The sequence below is a fragment of the Oncorhynchus tshawytscha genome, linkage group LG12, assembly GCF_018296145.1.
Source record: "Oncorhynchus tshawytscha isolate Ot180627B linkage group LG12, Otsh_v2.0, whole genome shotgun sequence".
In the NCBI taxonomy this organism is placed as follows: domain Eukaryota; kingdom Metazoa; phylum Chordata; class Actinopteri; order Salmoniformes; family Salmonidae; genus Oncorhynchus; species Oncorhynchus tshawytscha.
This window is the reverse complement of record NC_056440.1, coordinates 47,717,780-47,740,629: the sequence shown is the minus strand read 5'-3', so window position 1 is coordinate 47,740,629 and position 22,850 is coordinate 47,717,780. Positions and strand designations below refer to the sequence as shown.

At 41.0% G+C, this 22,850-nt stretch overlaps 1 protein-coding gene across 6 annotated transcripts in view; it reads right to left on the bottom strand.

Annotated features, from left to right (window-relative positions):
* Nucleotides 1-1,997: 1,997 nt before the first annotated feature.
* LOC112263424 (transducin-like enhancer protein 1) overlaps nucleotides 1,998-22,850 on the bottom strand; it is a 44,400-nt gene continuing 23,547 nt past the window's right edge. For 2 of the 6 annotated variants that reach the window (XM_024439611.2, XM_024439616.2), the window contains exons 11-20: nucleotides 20,081-20,233; nucleotides 19,716-19,854; nucleotides 19,183-19,388; nucleotides 18,886-18,962; nucleotides 18,511-18,760; nucleotides 16,592-16,839; nucleotides 16,189-16,336; nucleotides 11,601-11,751; nucleotides 10,544-10,620; nucleotides 1,998-3,105 (exon numbers count right to left, since the gene is read on the bottom strand). In XM_024439611.2, coding sequence (XP_024295379.1) covers nucleotides 2,989-3,105; nucleotides 10,544-10,620; nucleotides 11,601-11,751; nucleotides 16,189-16,336; nucleotides 16,592-16,839; nucleotides 18,511-18,760; nucleotides 18,886-18,962; nucleotides 19,183-19,388; nucleotides 19,716-19,854; nucleotides 20,081-20,233 — 1,566 coding nt within the window. In that variant the 3' untranslated portion in view covers nucleotides 1,998-2,988. Of the gene's footprint in view, nucleotides 3,106-5,123; nucleotides 5,664-10,259; nucleotides 10,377-10,543; nucleotides 10,621-11,600; nucleotides 11,752-16,188; nucleotides 16,337-16,591; nucleotides 16,840-18,510; nucleotides 18,761-18,885; nucleotides 18,963-19,182; nucleotides 19,389-19,715; nucleotides 19,855-20,080; nucleotides 20,234-22,850 lie in introns of those variants that run through there. The other 4 variants (XM_024439612.2, XM_024439613.2, XM_042330723.1 and 1 more) reach the window with 4 other exon arrangements.

Here is a 22,850-nt window from a genome sequence, read left to right as displayed (position 1 = left end):
CTTTCTGGAGGGAAAGCTTACCTGCGATGAGACAGAAGGATATGCCTGCATGGCTTTTGATTGAGCAGGCCTCCTGTCAACGTTCCTCACTCCCTGCACTTGTTAATAGCCCATCATATGTGAAAAAAATCAACTTATGACTCTAACCCAGTCATTTGTCATACGCTTAGGATCTGGAAACAGATGAGGCATTTTCTTAACATACCCACATTGACAGCCCGATTTGCCTGAATCATGCTTTCCACCCCGCATTGGATGATGTGGTGTTTTCACAGTGGAGGGAGAAGGGGCTCACAACAATTGGTAATCTATACATAGATGGTCAGTTAGCTTCATTTCAACAATTACAGGGAAAGTTCAACATGCCAACAACACATTTTTTCAGATACCTCCAAATCAGGAATTTCGTAAGGACACATATCCCACAGTATGGCATAAAGCCAAATAGTCCTACATTAGATAGCTTGATCCTTGTCAAACCCCATTCAAAAGGTTCGGTCTCTAGACTGTATGATGTGCTACAGGCCCACATAGAGGTATCCACAGACACCATTAAAAAGGCTTGGGAACAAGAACTTGGGTCAGAAATCTCAGATGAGGACTGGGTAGAAGCTCTCAGGAATATAAACCACAGTTCAGTGAATGCCAGACACAAACTTGTACAGTTTAAGGTGATACACAGGTTAAATTACTCAAAAGTAAACTGCATAAAATATTCCCGGACACCTCACCACTGTGTGAGAGGTGCAAGCAGGATGAGGGGACGTTGACCCACTTATTCTGGACATGTCCTAAGTTACATGTTTACTGGGCTCTCATTTTTGATTACTTATCTAGAGCCTTTGATAGAGTTCTAGCCCCAGACCCATTGACCGCTGTTTGGTACAGTTGATGGGAATAACCACGAAGGGAAAGCTGTCTCTCTTTGTACTCTATTAGCCAAAAGGCTCATATCGCAATTTTGGAAACTGGAGACTGTACCTACCTTTGAAATGTGGTTACGGGACTTAGGGAATGTAATACATATGGAAAAGATTCGATACAATACCTCCAATAGAAGTCCAATGTTTTACAAAATATGGCAGCCGATACTGGATAAATGGTCTAGTCCCGCTTCATAACTGGGTTGACGATCTGCTGCTACTCTGTGCTGTACTCCACTCAATATTTATTTTTGACTTAACTACACTGCTTGTAATGACTATATGCGGTCTTCTTATACATGTACCACCTAATAGGATTTTGTTTTATTTTGTGTGAGTTATGTTTTGTTTTGTCCTCTAAATTGGCTATCCCATTCAACAGTACAATGAATGATTTTTTATTGTAAAATAATAAACAAAAATTTTAAAAATAATTTGCCGAAACTCGTTACTGAAGACAGTCATCTATGATTCTCTGAATGATATTTTAAGAGGAAGCCAATTATTTTAGGCAGATGTTCTCTTTTCCGTCTCATCCTTTCCCACTGAATGAAGATTAAGGTAAGGAATTGTTTCCAAATAATATAAAAAATGGAAAATTACCAAAATGTACAGAAAGATCAGTGCGAAGGCCAAATTACAGAGGAAGAACTTTGAGGCTACTAAATCCTTTGTCTGGAAAAACCCCAGGGCTTGATGGCATACTTGATGGTAGAGGTTTATCAAGTATTTTTTTATATACTAAAAGCTCCATTGTTAGATTGTTTTAACTACTCCTATAGAAATGGTAGTCTGTCAGGTACTTAGCAGGAAGGTCTGATTTCTCTATTATTAAAACAAGACCCAGATGGCAAATATAAAGACCCAGTCTATCTAAAAACCTGGAGGCCCCTTACACTTCAATGTTGTGATGCAAAAATACTAGCAAAATGCATAGCACTCAGAATTAAAAGGGTTTTACCAGGTGTTGTTCATTCTGATCAGACAGGTTTTTTACAAGGACGATACATTGGAGACAATATACGACAACTACTAGAAATAATAGAACATCATGAAACATAAGCCAGGAATGGTATTTTTTTTATAGCAGATTTTAAAAAGGCATTTGATAAATTAAGACTGGATTTATTTATAAATGCCTGGATTTGTCAATTTCACAAGATTCAAGACTGTGCCTTTCAGCTAAATTTTTTATAGAATTCTTGCCACCAACAAAATGTTGAATATTTGGGGCATAAAATTCTCAAAGCTCTGCAGATTTTGTTGGGAGGATACAGAATTAATAGACCACTCATTTTTGGTATTGCCCTCAGGTAGCCCGTTTAAAAAAAAAGTCTAAATAAAACATAATAAAAAGTACATTTGAATGACATGAAGTGGCATTGTTATGAAAAAAAAAAAGTAATACATTCATTCAATACATTGGAATACAGAAGAAGCCATCCATCCACCAATTATGGGCTATTTGCAGGACAATAGACTCTTGCCAAGGAGGGTAAGGGAAGAATGTATTTTTGCAGAGTATACAACCATGCTGACAACCAGCCATGGCGATCAGTGGACAAAGGGCTGGACAACGGGCTGCACCGAGAAAAAAAAATGCATGGTTCCACAGAATACCAACTGGGATGGATCCGAAGGTGAATGTGGCTTCTTCATCAACATCTGTATGCCTTCGTTAATAAAATGATGATAAAAATACTCTTTCAAAATGCAGATGTTTATTTCATTATGGATCCATAACAAAATGCTATGGGAATAAATATCCCTGAATGACAGAAATATTGGAAAAGTAGGCTTTGATCTGGGCCTGCAGGACGCAAAGTTCTTTGTTTGTCAGACGAATCATTAGGTTGAAATTACAGAACAGTACAAAACAAGAGAACATGCATGGTTAATTTTCTGGAAAAGCGAAATATCAATGAGGCCCGGGTAAACGGCGGGAGTATCTATGACTCTGAGGACTGGGTAGTGGGCCAACGCTCTCCGCTTCTCCCTTCCCTCGGTGCGGAGTTCTGGGCCAGAAGGTTGGCTTCGTCTCTCGCCCAAGCTCGGTTCCTTGCATCTACATGTCGCTTGGGTCGCACCCGACCGGCTCCATCCTCCCTTTCCGAAGGGGATTTGGGTTGCTGGTGAACCAGGTCTTCCCACCTCCGTCTCCAATATCAAGGTGCACATGGGTCTATTTATATAATGAATATGAATTCAGAGGGTAGAAATTAATATTAAAGCATTAGACCTCTCACTAAAGGCATCAGTCCTACAAAAGTTATACTTAAATCCAAACTGGTTCTCTAGCAAATGAGTAAGAATGGATTATTCACCATGGCAACCAACAAAATGTAGTTCTTAGTTTGGCTTGTTTGCAGAATTCACAGCTTGCTAAGCTTGAGGAAAAACAAAATGCCTCCAGCAGAATATCTAAAGGGCTTTTATATAATAAAAATGCAGGGTTAATAATAAATCGATGGATAACAGATCACTATCATAATATTAACAACTTTCAAATGCATTCATGAATTAAATAGTTTTAGCCGACAATGTTGCGGTTTGGCCTATTTATATAATGAATATGAAATCGGAGGGCAGAAATTAAAGTATTAGACCTCTCTCTAAAGGTGTCAGTCATACTAAAGTTAAAACTTAAATCCGAACAGGTTGGAGATAAGAGTACATGGCCATAAAGGCTAGATCATTTTTTAAGCTGTTCAAACCCAGCAGGGTCAAATAATATAAAACAGTGGTTATAGAGGGTGCAACTGGTCAGCACCTTAAGAGTAAATGCCAGTTGGCTTGTCATAGCTGAGCATTCAGATGTCAAGCCAGCGTGTGTGAGAGTGAGAGGGTGAGAATCGAAAGACAGAGTAACGTGTGGGATATAGCAATAAGAATGTCAGTTTAAAATGCAGATCAGCTCATATTACCCTTCTCAGAGTTAAGAATTTTGTGTGTTCAATTATTTGTGACATTGTTCACTACTCCCCCTATCATTAGCTGGTTGAATTAATGTGGTTAAAAAGAATACCCTCCCTCTAACTCTTTAAATGTATACCTATTTTTATTCCCAAATCTTTTTTTACGCAAACTTGATGATATTCTCACTTTCTGGATTTTTTAAAATCTAAGGATCCGCAAGGTGTTCCTTTAAAAAGGCCTAAACCCTTAGGGGGCATGGCCCTACCTAATTTCCAGTTTGCTTATTGGGCTGCCAACTTCCGTGTAATTCAGTACTGGATCCGTGCAGATACCCCACATATCATTCCAGCATGGTTGAAGATAAAATCTTCCACATGTATATCATCCTCACTGGCTGCTTTGACACATTCCTTATTCATTCTGCTACTTCAAGTTATACCAAAAACATTTTTAGTTGGAACCAGTTTAGACGTCAATGAATAGGTTACTTGCCGGCCCCAAAATAAGTGGACCTGGCACTTTTCTCTTCTCACTATAAAAAGGCGCTGAACTGATAGAGTTGATCCTCTCAATCATGTAAGACATTTGACAGAAGTAGCCTAACGAATGTATAAAAATAATTATACCGAAGTGTTATTTGTTTTTTCATCTAAAAATGTCAGTATACCATGCAACACTAGCACAAAGGCCCATAGTCAAGAGCACTAAGCAGTGCTCCACAGTCCTGCACGCACAAACATGCACACAAGCATTTAATTGTACTGTGTACACTTTGCTGTATCCTGTGCAGATGACAAATGTTGATGCAACTGCACATAGTCTCCATTTGCAGATGTAGCCAGTTTCATTGCTCTCTGAAGAGCAGCTCATTATTCAGTAGCACCTCCTCCACTTCCCCCTGGAAGCCCTCCTCTAATGGTCATTAGCCTGCAAATTAACCTCCACACCGCACGTTAATGATAATTGCATTAGCATTAACCCACAATCACTGTGTGAATGGACCTGCTCTGCTGTGCTCAGCTAATGAACCTCCCAGAGGAACCATTCAGACGTCTATGTTCTCAATGTTAACCTCAACACGTCTGCCATTGATGAGCTTTAAGATGAAAATCAAGATTATGACTATAGCAATGAGTGCCATTTGACATTCTCACCCATATCTGATTAGTCTCTACATACGAGTTAACCCATGTGGTCTTTGAATATAGGCCTTCTTGGATTAAAGACCATGCCCAAGAACAAGAACGTCACAATTCACTTTGGAAGCCAGAGAAAAGACATTTGTTAGAATAAAAAGAACATTTATTATCTAGACATTTCAATTTATTTATATTAGCTAGCAGTAAGACCATTTAGTGTATTTTCCTGGTTAGATATTTTCCATGTAAAAGACATACCAAACATTTGTTATTTCTAAAGCAATTACTTTAAGAAAACAAATATATACACTTTTTACAAGTACTCGACCGATAAAATACAAAGAAAAGAAAACTAATTACATGATAGCAATAGCAGACATGTAGGAAGGGACACAGTACTAGGGTGTGAAAGTTCTGAGTGGAAAGTCATGTCTGAAAGAAGAGCAAGCTGAGGTCAGAGGTCACAAATGGTAGAGGTCACCAGGACATTCACATTCTTTGTCTGTAAAAATAAACTACAATGCCATTAATTCGGCACCTCTGAGGTTTCGGTCTGCCTTTCTGTCCATCTGTCTATAATGAGGTTTCGGTCCATCTCTCTATATCCATGCATCCATCCGACTGTCTGTCCATCATCAATTGTTCTGGAAGCTCTGCCCATGAATGGTCATGTATAGACAATGTTCTGTAGGATCCCATGACCCAGGGTCAGTTGTACAGTTCAAAAGGTCACGTATATACAGTAGTGCCTTCAGAAAGTTCATACCCCTTGACTTATTCCACATTTTGTTGCGTTACAGCCTGAATTCAAAATTGGATTAAATATACAGTTGAAGTCGGAAGTTTACATACATCTTAGCCAAATAAATTTAACCTCAGTTTCAAAATTCCTGAAATTTAATCCTAGTAAAAATCCTGTCTTAGGTCAGTTAGGATCACCACTTTATTTTAAGAATGTGAAATGTCAGAATAATAGTAGAGAGAATTATTTATTTCAGCTTTTATTCCCAGTGGGTCAGAAGTTTACATACACTCAATTAGTATTGGGTAGCATTGCCATTAAATTGTTTAACTTGGGTCAAATGTTTCAGATAGCCTTCCACAAGCTTCCCACAATAAGTTGGGTGAATTTTGGCCCATTCCTCCTGACAGAGCTGGTGCAACAGAGTCAGGTTTGTAGGCCTCCTTGTTAGCACATACTTTTTCTGTTCTGCCCACAAATTTTCTATATGATTGAGGTCAGGGCTTTGTGATGGCCACTCCAATACCAATACCTTAAGCCATTTTGCCTCAACTTTGGGGTCATTTTCCATTTGGAAGACCCATTTTCGACCAAGCTTTAACTTCCTGATGTCTTGATGTTGCTTCAATATATCCACATCATTTTCTTACCTCATGATGCAATCTATTTTGTGAAGCGCGCCAGTCCATAGCAAAGCACCCACACAAAATGATGCTGCCACCCCTGTGCTTCATGGTTGGGATGGGGTTCTTCGGCTTGCAAGCGTCCCCCCTTTTCCTCCAAACATAACGATGGTCAATCTGGCCAAACAATTGTATTTTTGTTTCATCAGAACAGAGGACATTTCTCCAAAAAGTTCAATCTTTGTCCCTATGTGCAGTTGCAAACCGTAATCTGGCTTTTTTTTTAATGGAGGTTTTGGAGCAGTGGCTTCTTCCTTGCAGAGCGGCCTTTCAGGTTATGTAGATATAGGACTCGTTTTACTGTGGATATAGATGCTAGACGTCGACCGAGTAATCGGAATGGCCGATTACAAGTTTTCATAATCGGTATTTTTGGACACCGATCATGGCCGATTACATTGCACTCCACGAGGAGACTGTGTGGCAGGCTGACAACCTGTAGTGCGAGAGCAAAAAGGAGCCAAGGTAAAGTGCATTAAACGTATCTTATTAAAAACAATCAACCAATCTTAACATAATCAATAGTTAACTACACATGGTTGATGATATTACTAGTTTCTCTAGCTTGTCCTGCGTTGCATATAATCGATGCCTGTTAATTTATCATTGAATCACAGCCTTCTTTGCCAAATGGGTGATTTAACAAGCGCATTTGCAAAAAAAGCACTGTCGTAACCATAAACATCAATGCCTTTCTTAAAATCAATACACAAGTATATATTTTTAAACCTGCATATTTAGTTAATATTGCCTGCTAACATGAATTTCTTTTAAATAGGGAAATTGTTTCACTTCTCTTGCGTTCTGTGCAACAGAGTCAGGGTATATACAGCATTTTGGGCCACTTGGCTCATTCAAACTGTGTGAAGACCATTTCTTCCAAACAAAGACAGCCAACTTCACCAAACAGGGGATGATTTAACAAAAGCACATTTGCAAAAAAAAAAACAATCGTTGCACGAATGTACCTAACCATAAACATCAATGCCTTTCTTAAAATCAATACACAGAAGTATATTTTTTAAAACCTGCATATTTAGTTAAAATAAATTCATGTTAGCAGGAAATATTAAACTAGGGAAATTGTGTCACTTATCTTGCGTTCATTGCAAGAGTCAGGGTATATGCAACAGCTTGGGCCGCCTGGCTCGTTGAGAACTAATTTGCCAGAATTTACGTAATTATGACATAACATTGAAGGTTGTGCAATGTAACAGCAATATTTAGACTTATGGATGCCACCCGTTAGATAAAATACGGAACGGTTCCATATTTCACTGAAAGAATAAACATCTTGTTTTCGAAATTATAGTTTCCGGATTTGACCATATTAATGACCTAAGGCTCATATTTCTGTGTGTTATTATGTTATAATTAAGTCTATGATTTGATAGAGCAGTCTGAGCGGTGGTAGGCAGCAGCAGGCTCATAAGCATTCATTCAAACACACTGTCCTGTGTTTGCCAGCAGCTCTTCGCAATGCTTTAAGCATTGCGCGGTTTATGACTTCAAGCCTATCAACTTCCGAGATTCGGCTAAAGTACCTATTAGAACATCCAATAGTCAAAGGTATATGTAATACAAATGGTATAGAGAGAAATAGTCATATAATAACATAAAACTTCTTACATGGGAATATTGAAGACTCCTGTTAAAAGGAACCACCAGCTTTCATATGTTCTCATGTTCTGAGCAAGGAACTTAAACATTAGCTTGTTTACATGGCACATATTGCACTTTTACTTTTTTCTCCAACACTTTGCATTATTTAAACCAAATTTAACATGTTTCATTATTTATTTATTTATGACCAAATTGATTTTATTGATGTATTATATTAAGTTAAAATAAAAGTGTACATTGTTCATTCAGTATTGTTGTAATTGTCATTTTTACAAAATATATGTATAAAATTAGCCCATTAATCGGAATCAGCTTTTTTTGGTCGTCCAATAAATCGGTATTGTAAAATCATAATCGGTCCACCTCTAATAGATACTTTTGTACCCGTTTCCTCCAGCATCTTCACAAGGTCCTTTGCTGTTGTTCTGTGATTGATTTGCACTTTTCGCACCAAAGTATGTTCATCTCTAGGAGACAGAATGCATCTCCTTCCTGAGCAGTATGATGGCTGCGTGGTCCCATGGTGTTTATACTTGTGTACTATTGTTTGTACAGATGAATGTGGTAACTTCAGGCATTTGGAAATTGCTTCCAATGATGAACCAGACTTGTGGAGGCCCACAATTTTTTTTCTGAGGTCTTGGCTGATTTCTTTTGATTTTCCCATGATGTCAAGCAAAGAGGCACTGAGTTTGAAGGGAAGCCTTGAAATACATCCACAGGAACACCTTGACTCAAATGATGTCAATTAGCGTATCAGAATCTTCTAAAGCCATGACATTTTATGGAATTTTCCAAACTGTTTAAAGGCACCCACCAAACATTCTATAATGACAAAGTGAAAACATATTTTTAGAAATGTTTGCTAATTTCTTGAAAATAAAATACAGGTATCTCATTTACATAAGTATTCACACCCCCGAGTCAATACTTTGTAGAAGCACCTTTGGCAGGGACTGCAGCTGTGAGTCTTTATGGGTAAATCTCTAAGAGCTTTCCACACCTGGATTGGGCAACATTTGCCCATTATTATTTTCAAAATTATTCAAGCTCTGTCAAATTGGTTTATGGTCATTGCTAGACAACCATTTCCAGGTCGTCATAGATTTAAGTTAAATGTAACTCGGCCACTCAGGAACATTCACTGTCTTCTTGGTAAGCAACTCCAGTGGCCTTGTGTTTTAGGTTATTGTCCTGCTGAAGGTGAATTAATCTCCCAGTGTCTAGCGGAAAGCAGACTGAACCAGGTTATCCTTTAGGATTTTGCCTGTGCTTAGCTCCATTCCTTATGCATTTTTTTTAATGCCCAGTCCTTAACAATTAATAGCATACCGATAACATGATGCAGCCATCACTATGCTTGAAAATATGGAGAGTGGTATTTGTCCCAAACATCACAGTTTGTATTCAGGACAAAATGTTAATTGCTTAGCCACATTTTTTGAAGTATTACTTTAGTGCCTTGTTGCAAACAGGATGCATGTTTTGGAATATTTGTATTCTGTACAGGCTTCCTTCTTTTCACACTGTCAATTGGGTTAGCATTGTGGAGTAACTACAATGCTATCCATCATCAGATTTCTCCTAACACAGCCATTAAACTATTTTAAAGTCACCATTGGCATCATGGTGAAATCCCTGAGCGGTTTCCTTCCTCTCCGGCAACTGAGTTAGCAAGGATGCCTGTATCTTAGTGACTGGGTGTATTGATACACCACCCAAAGTGTAACTAATAACTTCACTATGGGAAGTTATTTAAAAAGGGATATTCAATGTCTGTTTTTTCAATTTTATCCATCTAAGAAGCATTGGAAAACCTCCCTGGTATTTTGTTGTTGAATCGTTGTTTGAAATTCACTGCTCAACTGAGGGACCTTATAGATAATTGCACTGTGTGGGGTGCAGAGATGAGGTAGTCATTCATAAATCATTTTAAAACAGAGTCCATGCACACAGAGTCCATGCAACCTATTGTGTGACATGTTAAGCACATTTTTACTCCTATTTCGGCCATAACAAAGGGGTAGAATACTTATTGACTCAAAACCCATTTGACATTATGGGGTATTTTGTGTATGCCAGTGACCAAAAAATAAATCTAAATTCAGGCTGTAACACAAAATGTGGAAAAAGTCAAAGGGTGTAGAACTTTCTGCAGTATCCCCTGACCCAGGGTTGGTTTTAGGACAGTGAAAGCTACTTTGGGTTGTCAGTTGCTGATCCTAGTGCTCACCAGTGCAGTCTAGTAGATGACTTCATAGACAGTGGCCTTCTTATCTCCAGAACCTGTAACTATGTACTTATCATCCACTGAGATGTCACAGCTTAGCACTGACGAAGACTCCTTCGACTAGAGTTAGATAGGAAAGAGAGCGAGAAAGATTAGAGCAAGCTCAACACCCAGCCTTGATACAAGATAAATAAAAAAACATGTTGGTAGGAAGGCCGTCGGAGTGAACAGACAGTTGTCCAAGTGGACAGGTGTGTGGACAGGTGTGTGTGTGTGTGTGTGTGTACCTGGAATATACTGGCTCCGTACGGTGTCCTCCACGCATTCAGCAGGTTATCCTTCCCTGTGCTCACAAACCATTTTCCTGGACAGGCAGAGAAATAGGAGACAGAGCTTTAGGAATCACATAGACATACAGTAGAGCTAGGACAGATACTACTGTGCATGCAGGGGCCAAATCCCAGAGAACCCAGAGTATAAATAAAATGAAAAAAAAACAATCAAATCACATCACATTAGGATTAGAGCTACTGTATATGAAGAGACAAGGAGAGAGCCAATTGCATTTCCTTGACTCCTCACCTCCTTTCTCCTCTCCGACTCCTCACCTCCTTTCTCCTCTCCGACTCCTCACCTCCTTTCTCCTCTCCGACTCCTCAAAACCCACTGGATGATAAAGTCAGAAGTCCCTCCCCTCTGACCTTCTCCTCCAATGGATTTTGAGGAGAGAGGACACGAGGAGTCAACTAAATACAATTGAGATTCTCCAATGAAAACAGAATATAAGGCTGTCTACTAGGTCAACAAAAAAAGTTGAACTGAATTACCTGTATTAAAACAGGGAGTTTAATACATCTCGGTTCAAAGTGGAAAATGAACCAGGGAAAGGCGACTCATTTGAGGGCTAGTTCCATCAGTTAGAAAATGCCAACATAACATGGAGACAAAAGCCGGTAACATCGTTGTTTTTAAGATGCATCGACCATACAGAATCTTCAAAGTAGCCATCCTTTGCATTGATGACAGCTTTGCACACTCTTGGTTACTACATGATTCCTTGTGCTATTTCATAGTTTTGATGTCTTCACTATTATTCTACAATGTAGAAAATAGTAAAAATAAAGAAACCCTTGAATGGGTAGGTGTCCAAACTTTTGACTGATACTGTACATCAAGTTACAGTACACAGCTAACAAAGACATAGTATGCGTCCCAAATGGCCTCCAATGCTCTGTTGAGCATGGTCAAAAGTAGTGCACTACATAGGGAATAGGGTGCCATTTGAGGCGCACCCATACACACATCTTGAGCACGTCAGCCAGAGCTCTGGTGACATGGCCTTACCACAGGAAGCAAACTGGAGGGAAAGCACACAGCTCTCGTGGAGGTGGAGCTGGTACTTGTCTGGCTTGGTGACGTGGAGCACCTCCACATTACTACTCTCCATCCCTACCGCCAGCCACTCTCCCGTCGGACAGTACCCCAGAGAAAATATCTGGAGAGGGGGCAGAGGGACAACATGGTCAGTGTGTGTGTTCATGTGCGTGAGAGATAGACCGATACATACAGTAGTACCCCAGAGAGAAGATTTACAGAAAGGGCAGGGGACAACCAGGGCATGGTTTCCCAAAAGCATCGTTATTAACGTTGCACTTGAAAACACTCGTAATTTAAACACCTGCCTCAGACCACTGGTAGAACAGCTAAGTGTCATTAGATGCTTTTTTTGCCCTCCCGTGTCACTTTATACAGAGAAGAACATAGAAACATGATTTATCAGTCTCCTTGTGACTTCCGAACAAAGTTCACAACAAATACAAAGTTACCAATGTGTTTGCAATTGATACAAACAAGCGATATAAATACGCTTCAAATGAAAAATTAGATGACTGCATTAAAACATAAAACTGTAGGCTACAGGCCTATTTCAATCCAATTGAAATACATTTAACATTCAATCAATTGAGCTCCATTTCACTACTTGTAGTCTGTCTAATTTGTCTCAATACATTTAATGATGTGTAGCCTAACATGGTGAATTTGTACATTTTTATTGGGTAAACAGAATAAGGTGCCTCAATATTTGCAGCCGTAGGTGGAAATCTCTGAGCTGATCCCTCATCAGAATTTGGAAATAATTCTAATGTTAAGGAAAAATGTGAATGGAGAAAGCTGATCCGAGAGCAGTACTTCCTTTCTTTTAATCCTATCAGTATCGACATATACTCCAACTTAGCAACCAATCTCTCTGCGTGGTATTTGGGGGAAATGCATGTTGCATCTTCGGCCATTGTAGGAATTTTTTTTTCCATCGCTATTGGGAAACCGGTCTCTGATCAGTGTGTGCGTGTTCAGGGGCATGAGAAATCGACACACAGACGGACACAGCTGCCACAACAAACAACCCTGCCTTTCTCCCCTTCACAATTCACTCCTTAGGTGTTAAGCTAATATCATCCTGCTAGAGGGCTAAACGTGTTAAAAAATAATATTTGCACCGAAAACAACCCAACACTGGTTACTTACAAGCCCTTAACCAACAATGCAGTTTCAAAAATAGAGTTAAGAAAATATTTACTAAATTAACTTAAGTAAAAAAATTAATAAAATTAATCACAATAAAATAACAATGGAGGCTATATACAGGGAGTACCGTCACCGAGTCAATGTGCGGAGGTACAGGATAGTCGAGGAAATGTATACATGTAGGTAGGGGTAAAGTGACTATGCATAGATAAACCACAAGTCGCAGCAGTGTAAAAACAAATGGGGGTGTCAATGTAATAGTCCAGGTGCCCATTTGATTAATGGTTCAGGAGTCTTATGGCTTGGGGGTAGAAGCTGTTAAAGAAAAAAAATCTTCATCCAGTTAGGTGAGTAATCGTTGTTCTGATATCCAGAAGCTCTTTTCATCATAAGAGACGGTAGCATCAACAAAATAAGTAAAACAATGCGGGGGGGAAAAAACACAAAATAACACAAAACAGCAGCCATCCCCTCCGGTGCTATTGCGTATTACACTATTGTGCTCCCTATTTTCACATAACAGATACATAGTGTATTACTCTGGATACGCCTATTGCACTAGCAGGCTGTAAAGAATACACCGTTGCGAGGAGAAAACAAGCAGCAACCAAATGGTATGAGATCATTCCTCAACAGTGATTTTAGATGCCGGGCTCCAAATGATTATTTTTCATTGGTAGCAACCGAAAAGCAACAGAAAATAAGATTTTATAAATTGAGATTGGTTAAAATGCCCAATATTGGCTTCATCTCAATCAGATCAGCTCTGATTGGTCAAAAGACCAATTAGTGGAAAAAATATCAGAATTGGCCTGTCTGTCTAAACGCAGCCTATGAATTCTAGCTATTTTGTGCCCTAGAAACTAATATGTAAACATGGAAATACATATGTTTATTATAAAAGCTCAAATGTATATACAAATACCGGTCATTGAAATTACAAAGTAATTTGTGGAATATTAGGTTTCTACATTGTATAAAAGCACTATTTTACAATTGAGGTGTATAACATTGAACATTTTACACTGTCGCTTTAAAAGACATTGCAGAGATCATAAATGTATTGCTATGATCATTGATGTCCTGAAGAAGCTATGCCTTTTCCTTTGCCGCCAAATGTGTGGATATCCTGGTTAAGTAGGGCGCTATGATTTCAGATGTGGAATCGCGGAATTTGCTAATAAAATGGAATCAACTGTAAAACGTGCAGAATTTTCCATAATTTGGCTGAAATTTCGTTTAAAAAAATCTGAAGTAGGTCTAATCATTGTAGTAACCTACCCCTTATGTCACCTCACAACTTGGCTGTCACTTTGAGAAACATGACGAAGAGGCTGTCAGAGGGCCAAGTCGACCCTAACCTCTAAATTCAGAGCAGAGCAATACCCAAAGGACTATTATGAGTAAGGCGATAAGCTGTTTTGCAAATTCTGTCAACATACTATTGATTGGACCCATAAAAATACATGTGCTGGCCACTTAAAGTCTAAAGCCCATGTGAAGAACAAGGAAAAGCACCGTGTTATCCAGAGCAGGCCTCTTCAAACAACCATTACTAGTGCAAGCGCATCAGCAGATTCAAGACAAGAATTTATTCAGGACTTTGTGACATCCCCTTAGAAAAGCTAAGAAAGCTACAGCCATTACTAGTGTAGCATTGCAAACAGGGAGGAGCGTTGCCCGAAAATGAGAGCAGCCTCCGTCAAAACGCACCTGCCCAGTGTGTTCGACCAACATATGACTGCCGTTCTACAAAAAGGACCATGGGAAGAAGATTGCGGTGGTTGTTGACGAGACAACAGATCCAAGGGATTGCAGCATTCTAAACATCGTCATTGGTGAGTTAACTTAGCCTATTAATATACCGTTGCAATAGCCTACATTTACATTCTGCAGTGTGAATTGTACGCATGGAAATTGGGATATTCCAAACGATGAGCTATCGTGGTGAAATACAGCGATGCATAATGTCAGCAGCTGTCTGCCTCCATCTAGCCAACTATTGTATCTATATTATCTATATTGTGTTTAACCTTGAAATTGAAATAACACTTAGTTTCACAATATTATTTTAGGTAAAAACATAATTCAAGTTTTTCCTTATCTTTCATTGTAGGTGTTGAAAACCAGTGCTTTCTGGTGGATGTCATTGTCGTGGACAGACCGACTCAACGTTTTCCCAAGCTATACTAGCCTCCCTCCACAGCAACAATCTGAACCTGAATGATGCCTGGGCAGCGGTCACAGATAATGCCTCCTAATGCCTGAAGGCATTCAAGGAGGTTCTGAAAGGAACTCTGCCATGTCATCAATCTGGTGGGTGAGACATGACAGCACTACAAATATTTATCTGAAGTTGCATCACTTGTGGCATGGATGAGATCCGTCTTCTTCAAGAAGCCTGCCAGAAAGAGAAGATAGGTGAGCTTCCTCATTTTGAAGAGTTTGTGTAGGTCAAGGCTCCTGAAGCAGTGAGCTCCAGATGGAATAGCTGGTTTGAGATAGTGAAGTACCATGCAGAGCATGTTCATCTGTACAGAGAGTTTTTGGTGGCAAAAAAGTCATCCTCCCAAGCAGTCACAAACATCCTCAGCCAGCTGGAAACAGAAGGTTGCTGCATTGTTGCCTAGATTCTTGCATGACTTATTTTCCATTTATAATGAAACACTTAGTAGAACTCTGTATTGAAGCACTTTCCTTGATAAAAAAAAAATAGTGCACAAGTGTGTTGCATCATTACAAATGTACTGTTATATCTTATTAAATTGACTTTTTATTCAGTCGTATTATTAGACAATCTTGATGATAAAATTAACGTAAATCGTAAATAAATTCAGAAAGATAAACAGAATTTGGGAGAAAAAAAAATAGATTTCATAGGGCCCTAATAAAGTTACCAGGTTGTTAGCTAGCCAATGAGGTAATAGGACTGAACAAAATGTCATCAAAATGGTTAATAACGTCAACACACAAGTAGTTTTAGAACAGCCCACAGCGTGATTTATGAAAGTAGAAGGTCCCGGCGATCCACTATAGGTAGATAAAAATATTGTGGCGGTAATATAGGTTAGATCTCTTGACCTGGTAGGGCTAGAAGCAAGCCGTTTTCGCTGTAGTTATGGTGCAACCATGACGCTAACGAATTTGCACTCGCTTTACCCTTCAGGGCACTCAAAAACAACGGTACAGCAAAGCCTTATCATTACAACAATTATTATCTGGGATACTCTCCTAAAATAAAACCCCTGGTCACACAGCAAAAATATTTGGTTGTACATTCGCCCAAATTGATTGCACTTTTAGAGCCCTTCCTGTGTGTTTGCGGGGTGTGTGTGAACCTGTGGTTTAAGTCGTGCAGCTGGAGCGGTTGTGTGTCTTTCAGGGATGTCTGTATGCGTGCATGTACCTGTGAGGTGAAGTCGTGCTGCTGCAGCTGGCGTCCCTCTCTTAGGTCCCAGGAGCGTACGGTGTTGTCCAGCCCCCCCGTCCACAGTTTGGTCCCATCGTTGGAGATGTCAATACAGCTGGCTCCGTCTGTGTGGCCCTGGAACTGTCTGTGATAAACACACACACAATTAACAGATGTTATGAAAAATACATGGTCCTGTGTGGCTCAGTTGGTAGAGCACAGCCCTTGCAATGCCAAGGGCTGTGGGTTCAATTCATATGGAGCCACCCATATGAAAATGTATGCACACATGACTGACCATTAGGGGGATGAAACAATATCTGACACTGGACCAGTGGTTAGAGGCTACAAATTTCTACCTGCTACCTATTGGCAATGTATTCTCCCATGTGGTCCTTACCTGACCAGGGTCTGGTTGTGCAGGTCCCAGACGGCAATGTTCCCATCGCTGCAGCAGGAGAAGCACACCTTGGAGTCAGGGGAGATGGCCAGGGCATAGCAGGCCGGGGCTGAGGAGGTCAGCTCCGCCTTGATGCGTGGAGTGGGCGTGGCTAGGTCCCAGATTGACAGTGTGCTGGCCTCGCCCCCCACGATGAGTGTCCGGCCGTCGGGGAGCAGCCGGCACGAGCGGATATAGTTGTCTCGGTTCTGACATGCAAAGTTATTTTTTGTCTCTAATACACAAACTATGCACACAAAGTGGTACAGAACCAGTCAAAAGTTTGGACACCTACTCATTCAAGGGTTTTTCTTTATTTTTACTACTTTCTACATTGTAGAATAATAGTGAAGACATCCAAACTATGAAATAACACATGTAGTAACCAAAAAAAAGTGTTAAACAAATCAAAATAATTTTATATTTGAGATTCTTCAAAGTATCCACCCTTTGCCTTGACAGCTTTGCACATTCTTGGCATGCTCTCAACCAACTTCACCTGGAATGCTTTTCCAACAGTCTTGAAGGAGTTCCTACATATGCTGAGCACTTGGGGGCTGCTTTTCTTCACTCTGCGGTCCATCTCATCCCAAACCATCTCAATTGGGTTGAGGTCAGGTGATTTTGGAGGCCAGGTCATCTGATGTAGCACTCCATCACTCTCCTTCTTGGTCAAATAGCCCTTACACAGCCTGGAGGTGTGTTGGGTCATTGTCCTGTTGAAAAACAAAATGATAGTCCCACTAAGAGCAAACCACATGGGATGGCGTATCGCTGCAGAATGCTGAGGTAGCCATGCTGGTTAAGTGTGCTTTGAATTTTAAATAAATCACCAACAGAGCACACCAACACCACCTCCTCCATGCTTCACGGTGGGAACCACACATGCAGAGATCATCCATTCACCTACTCTGCGTCTCACAAAGACACGGCGGTTCAAACCAAAAATCTCAAATTTGGACTCATCAGACCAAAGGACAGATATCCACCGGTCTAATGTCCATTGCTCGTGTTTCTTGGCCCAAGCAAGCCTCTTCTTCTTATCGGTGTCCTTTAGTAATGGTTTCTTTGCAGCAATTCGACCATGAAGGCCTGATTCACACAGTCTATTCTGAACAGTTGATGTTGAGATGCGTTTGTTACTTGAACTTTGTGAAGCATTTTTTTGGGCTCCAATTTCTGAGGCTGGTAACTCTAATGAACTTATCCTCTGCAGCGGAGGCAACTCTGGGTCTTCCTTTCCTGTGGGAGGTCCTCATGAGAGACAGTTACATCATTGTGCAGTTGCAAAAACCATCGAGCGCTAAGAAACTTTCAAAATACGTAATTTTCTGCATTGACTGACAATCTCTTAGAGTGATGGACTGTCGTTTCTCTTTGCTTATTTGAGGTGTTATTGCCATATGGACTTGGTCTTTTACCAAATAGGGCTCTCTTCTGTATACCACCCCTACCTTGTCACAACACAGCTGATTTGCTCAAATGCATTAAAGAGGAAAGAAATTCCATAAATTAACTTACCAAGGCACACCTGTTAATTGAAATGTATTCCGGGTGACTAATATACCTCCTGAAGCTGGCTGAGAGAATGCCAATATATATTTTGATTTGTTTAACACTTTTTTGGTTACTTCATGACTCCATATGTGTTATTTCATAGTTTTGATGGCTTAACTATTATTCTACAATGTAGAAAATAGTAAAAATAAAGAAAAAGTAGGTTTGTCCAAACTTGACTGGTACTGTAGGTGTATATTTAAAGCATGTGCCCTGCCCACAAACACACATTCTGTGATGTTGGTTGAAGAACAATGCTACTGAATACATGCTTTAACTGTGCAATTTTGGATAACAGTGTGCATATTAGGTCTAGCACTCACCAGGCAGTCCAGTTGGGACACAGGACTCTTGTTGCCAGGGTGACTGATGTCCCAGACCTTGACGCAGCCCTTGCCGCCTGTGTAGACATGGCGCGTGGGGTTGCTGATGGTGACAGCACAGACCACCTCACCATGGTTCAGTGTGTTGATCTGGCGTGCATGGCGCGGGATGCCAGGGCCCACCAGGGCATCTGGAGGAAACGGTACCGGCTGCATCTGTCCATCGGCGCTAACATGGAAGGAGTAGGCTCTGAGAGGAGAAGGTTTAGTAAGAGGGGGAAAGGTGGAATTGAGGGGATATTTGTCTTGCTACTACGGAAAACATATTGCTAAAAGACACTCTTACAGTTTATATAAGGAACACACGCAACTCACGGTTTGCCTCCAGGGATGCCTGATAAGCTTGGGGGCATTCCAGGGACTCTCATGTGAGGATGAGGGTCAAAGCCGGCCTGAGGGAGAACACACAGAGGGATGATGAGTACACACAGAGTGATGAGGAGTACATACTCAAACAGCCACGGGCACACACACACACACACACACCAGAGAAATGAGGTCAGTAGATACAGCAACGGATCCTACATAAACATACCAACATTTAGCCGTTTAGACACGCAATGATCGCACAATATGGAATAAGAGACACACTAAGCACACACACCCACCCACCATAGGGGAGCGTCCGTAGGCAGCCACAGCGGCTGCCGCCGCAGCGCTCATCTGAGGGGACATGTTGTGGAGGCTGGCGTAGCCTGCGCCGGCACTTGCCAGCTCCCCATTCATGGCGGCGTGAGGCAGCATGCCAAACGGCCCGGGGTACGGCCCTGACACCGCCAGCGGAGTCCGCAGACCAGTGGCTAGGGAGTAGACAAGAGCTGTTTTCAGATGGGTTTAATGTATCTGCAGTGCAGTCAGTGTGCAGCATATTCATAACCATATGACACAAAATGCATCATAAAGGCAAGTTTGAACTCTTTACTGAAAGTGCTCCGTCTTCAAAACTTGACTGCTGACATGCAAAACATTTTTGGGATTGTATTAACAGTGGACTAATGAACAAAATATTAAAATATAGTTTGAGTGTAGTATGCCTTTAATTAAACTAAACAAATGCATATTAGTAGGTAGCCTGTACTGTAGGCTGTTAGGTATGATTGGAAAAGGGACTGAGGTAAATTAAAATGGGGTGAAGTTTCTCTTACTAGGTGGGTGAGGTAGCTCCATGGAGGAGGGCTTGGATAGGCTGGGGCGGAGAGTGGGTGTGGCACTGGGTCCGGGTGTGGAGTCTCCTCGGTGAGTGGGAGTGCTCGACTTCGGTTGAGGCGTACCCGGCTTGTCACGCTGCCATGGAAACATATAAGCTGTCGTTACCCAGATATCACACCACTAAAGAGAGAGAAATCAAGGGATGGATTGAGAAAGGTGGTAAGAGATAAGATATTCCACCACTCTTTAGAGGGAAATGGGAAGGTCCACTAAAAAGTGTGTGAGATTCTGTGACCCAGCATTAAAGACTTCTTTAGACAGCAAAAAGTATTAGTGTATGGAGAGTTTTGACCACACACACCATTCCCATCTCTTTGGACTTGAGGGAGGAGGAGCTTGCAGAGGAGGCTGTGGAGGCGGGGCTACAGGATCGGTCCTTCTTCAGGAGGCGTGTCTTGTCCAGCCCGTTCTCTCTGGGGGAGGGCAGGGGCGTACCATGAGGGGAGGCAGGATCCTGGAGAGGGGGGGTCATACACACACACACACAATGACTCACACTCAGCACCCTACTTCCCCTGATGTGAAATTATCATATCTGTCCCAAATGGCACTCTATTTCTTATATAGTGCACTACTTTTGACCAGGGCCCATACGGCATCCATAGAGTTGAGCCATATAGCGAGGCCTGATTCAGAGGGGTTGGGTTAAATCTGGAAATCTAGGGGTTGGGTTAAATCTTTCCCTAAAAGACCGACATGTATACGTTAGAAAGAGTCACAGGATGGCCAAAGGACAACCACCCGAGTCACGGCCTGCTCACCCCGCTATCATCTAGAAGGTGAGGTCAGTACAGGTGCATCAAAGCTGGGACAGAGAGACTGAAAAACAGCTTCTATCTCAAGGCCATCAGACAGCATAGCCATCAAAAACCAGCCTCCACCTGGTTACTCAACTCTGCACCTTAGGAGGCTGCTGCCCTATGTATAGTGGGGCAAAAAAGTATTTAGTCAGCCACCAATTGTGCAAGTTCTCCCACTTAAAAAGATGAGGCCTGTAATTTTCATCATAGGTACACTTCAACCATGACAGACAAAATGAGAAAAAGAAATCCAGAAAATCACATTGTAGGATTTTTAATGAATTTATTTGCAAATTATGGTGGAAAATAAGTATTTGGTCAATAACAAAAGTTTATCAATACTTTGTTATATACCCTTTGTTGACAATGACAGAGGTCAAATGTTTTCTGTAAGTCTTCACAAGGTTCACACACACTGTTGCTGGTATTTTGGCCCATTCCTCCATGCACATCTCCTCTAAACTCCTCTAGAGTTTTGGGGCTGTTGCTGGGTAACACAGACTTTCAACTCCCTCCAAAGATTTTCTATGGGGTTGAGATCTGGAGACTGGCTAGGCCACTTTAGGACCTTGAAATGCTTCTTACGAAGCCACTCCTTTGTTGCCCGGGCGGTGTGTTTGGGATCATTGTCATGCTGAAAGATCCAGCCACGTTTCATCTTTCATGCCCTTGCTGATGGAAGGAGGTTTTCACTCAATCTCACGATACATGGCCCCATTCATTCTTTCCTTTACACGGATCAATCGTCCTGGTCCCTTTGCAGAAAAACAGCCCCAAAGCATGATGTTTCCACCCCCATGCTTCACAGTAGGTATGGTGTTTTTTGGATGCAACTCAGCATTCTTTGTCCTCCAAACACAACAAGTTGAGTTTTTACCAAAAAGTTATATTTTGATTTCATCTGACCATATGACATTCTCCCAATCTTCTTCTGGATCATCCAAATGCTCTCTAGCAAACTTCAGACGGGCCTGGACATGTACTGGCTTAAGCAGGGGGACACGTCTGGCACTGCAGGATTTGAGTCCCTGGCGGTGTAGTGTGTTACTGATGGTAGGCTTTGTTACTTTGGTCCCAGCTCTCTGCAGGTCATTCACTAGGTCCCCCTGTGTGGTTCTGGGATTTTTGCTCACCGTCATTTTGACCCCACGGGGTGAGATCTTGCGTGGAGCCCCAGATCGTGGGAGATTATCAGTGGTCTTGTATGTCTTCCATTTCCTAATAATTGCTCCCACAGTTGATTTCTTCAAACCAAGCTGCTTACCTATTGCAGATTCAGTCTTCCCAGCCTGGTGCAGGTCTACAATTTTGTTTATGGTGTCATTTGACAGCTCTTTGGTCTTGCCCATAGTGGAGTTTGGAGTGTGACTGTTTGAGGTTGTGGACAGGTGTCTTATATACTGATAACAAGTTCAAACAGGTGCCATTAATACAGGTAATGAGTGGAGGACAGAGGAGCCTCTTAAAGAAGAAATTACAGGTCTGTGAGAGCCAGAAATCTTGCTTGTTTGTAGGTGACCAAATACTTATTTTCCACCATAATTTGCAAATAAATTCATTAAAACCTCTTAAGCCGACCCCCTACTTTTTCGAACATTCTGTTAAAAATCGCGCAACATTTTGGCGTCCTGCTACTCATGCCAGGAATATAGTATATGCATATGATTAGTATGTGTGTATAGAAAACACTATAACGTTTCTAAAACTGGTTAAATCACGGCTGTGACTATAACAGAACGTCTGTTTCATCGAAAAGCGCAGGAAAATCTGATCACTGGAAATGGAAAAAAATATCCATGCGCCACTTCAACCCATTGTTAAAGGTGAACCGTATTAAATGAGGCCGAGGTTGCAGTACCTACAGCTTCCACAGGATGTATAGAGTCTTCTCATTTGATTCTGATTTGATTCTTGGTAGATCCGACCAAAGGGAACCGATTCCCTCCGACCACCAACTTGATGCATTGACTCTGTGTTTTTCCGGACATTTTTTCCAGGCGACCAGCTATCGAATTTACATCACCTCCTGATGAATTTTATAGCTTATTAACGTGTACTAATACCTAAAGTTGCATTAGAAAGGTATTTCGAAGTGTTTTGTGAAAGTTTATCGTCGACTTTTTAACTTTAAAAAAAATGACGTTACGTTATGAAACGCTATTTTTTCCGTTTATCACACAGTCTTCATAGATCGATTTCTAGGCTATATATGGACAGATTTAATCGAAAAAAAGACCCAGTATTGATTATGGGACATCAAGGACTGCCAAC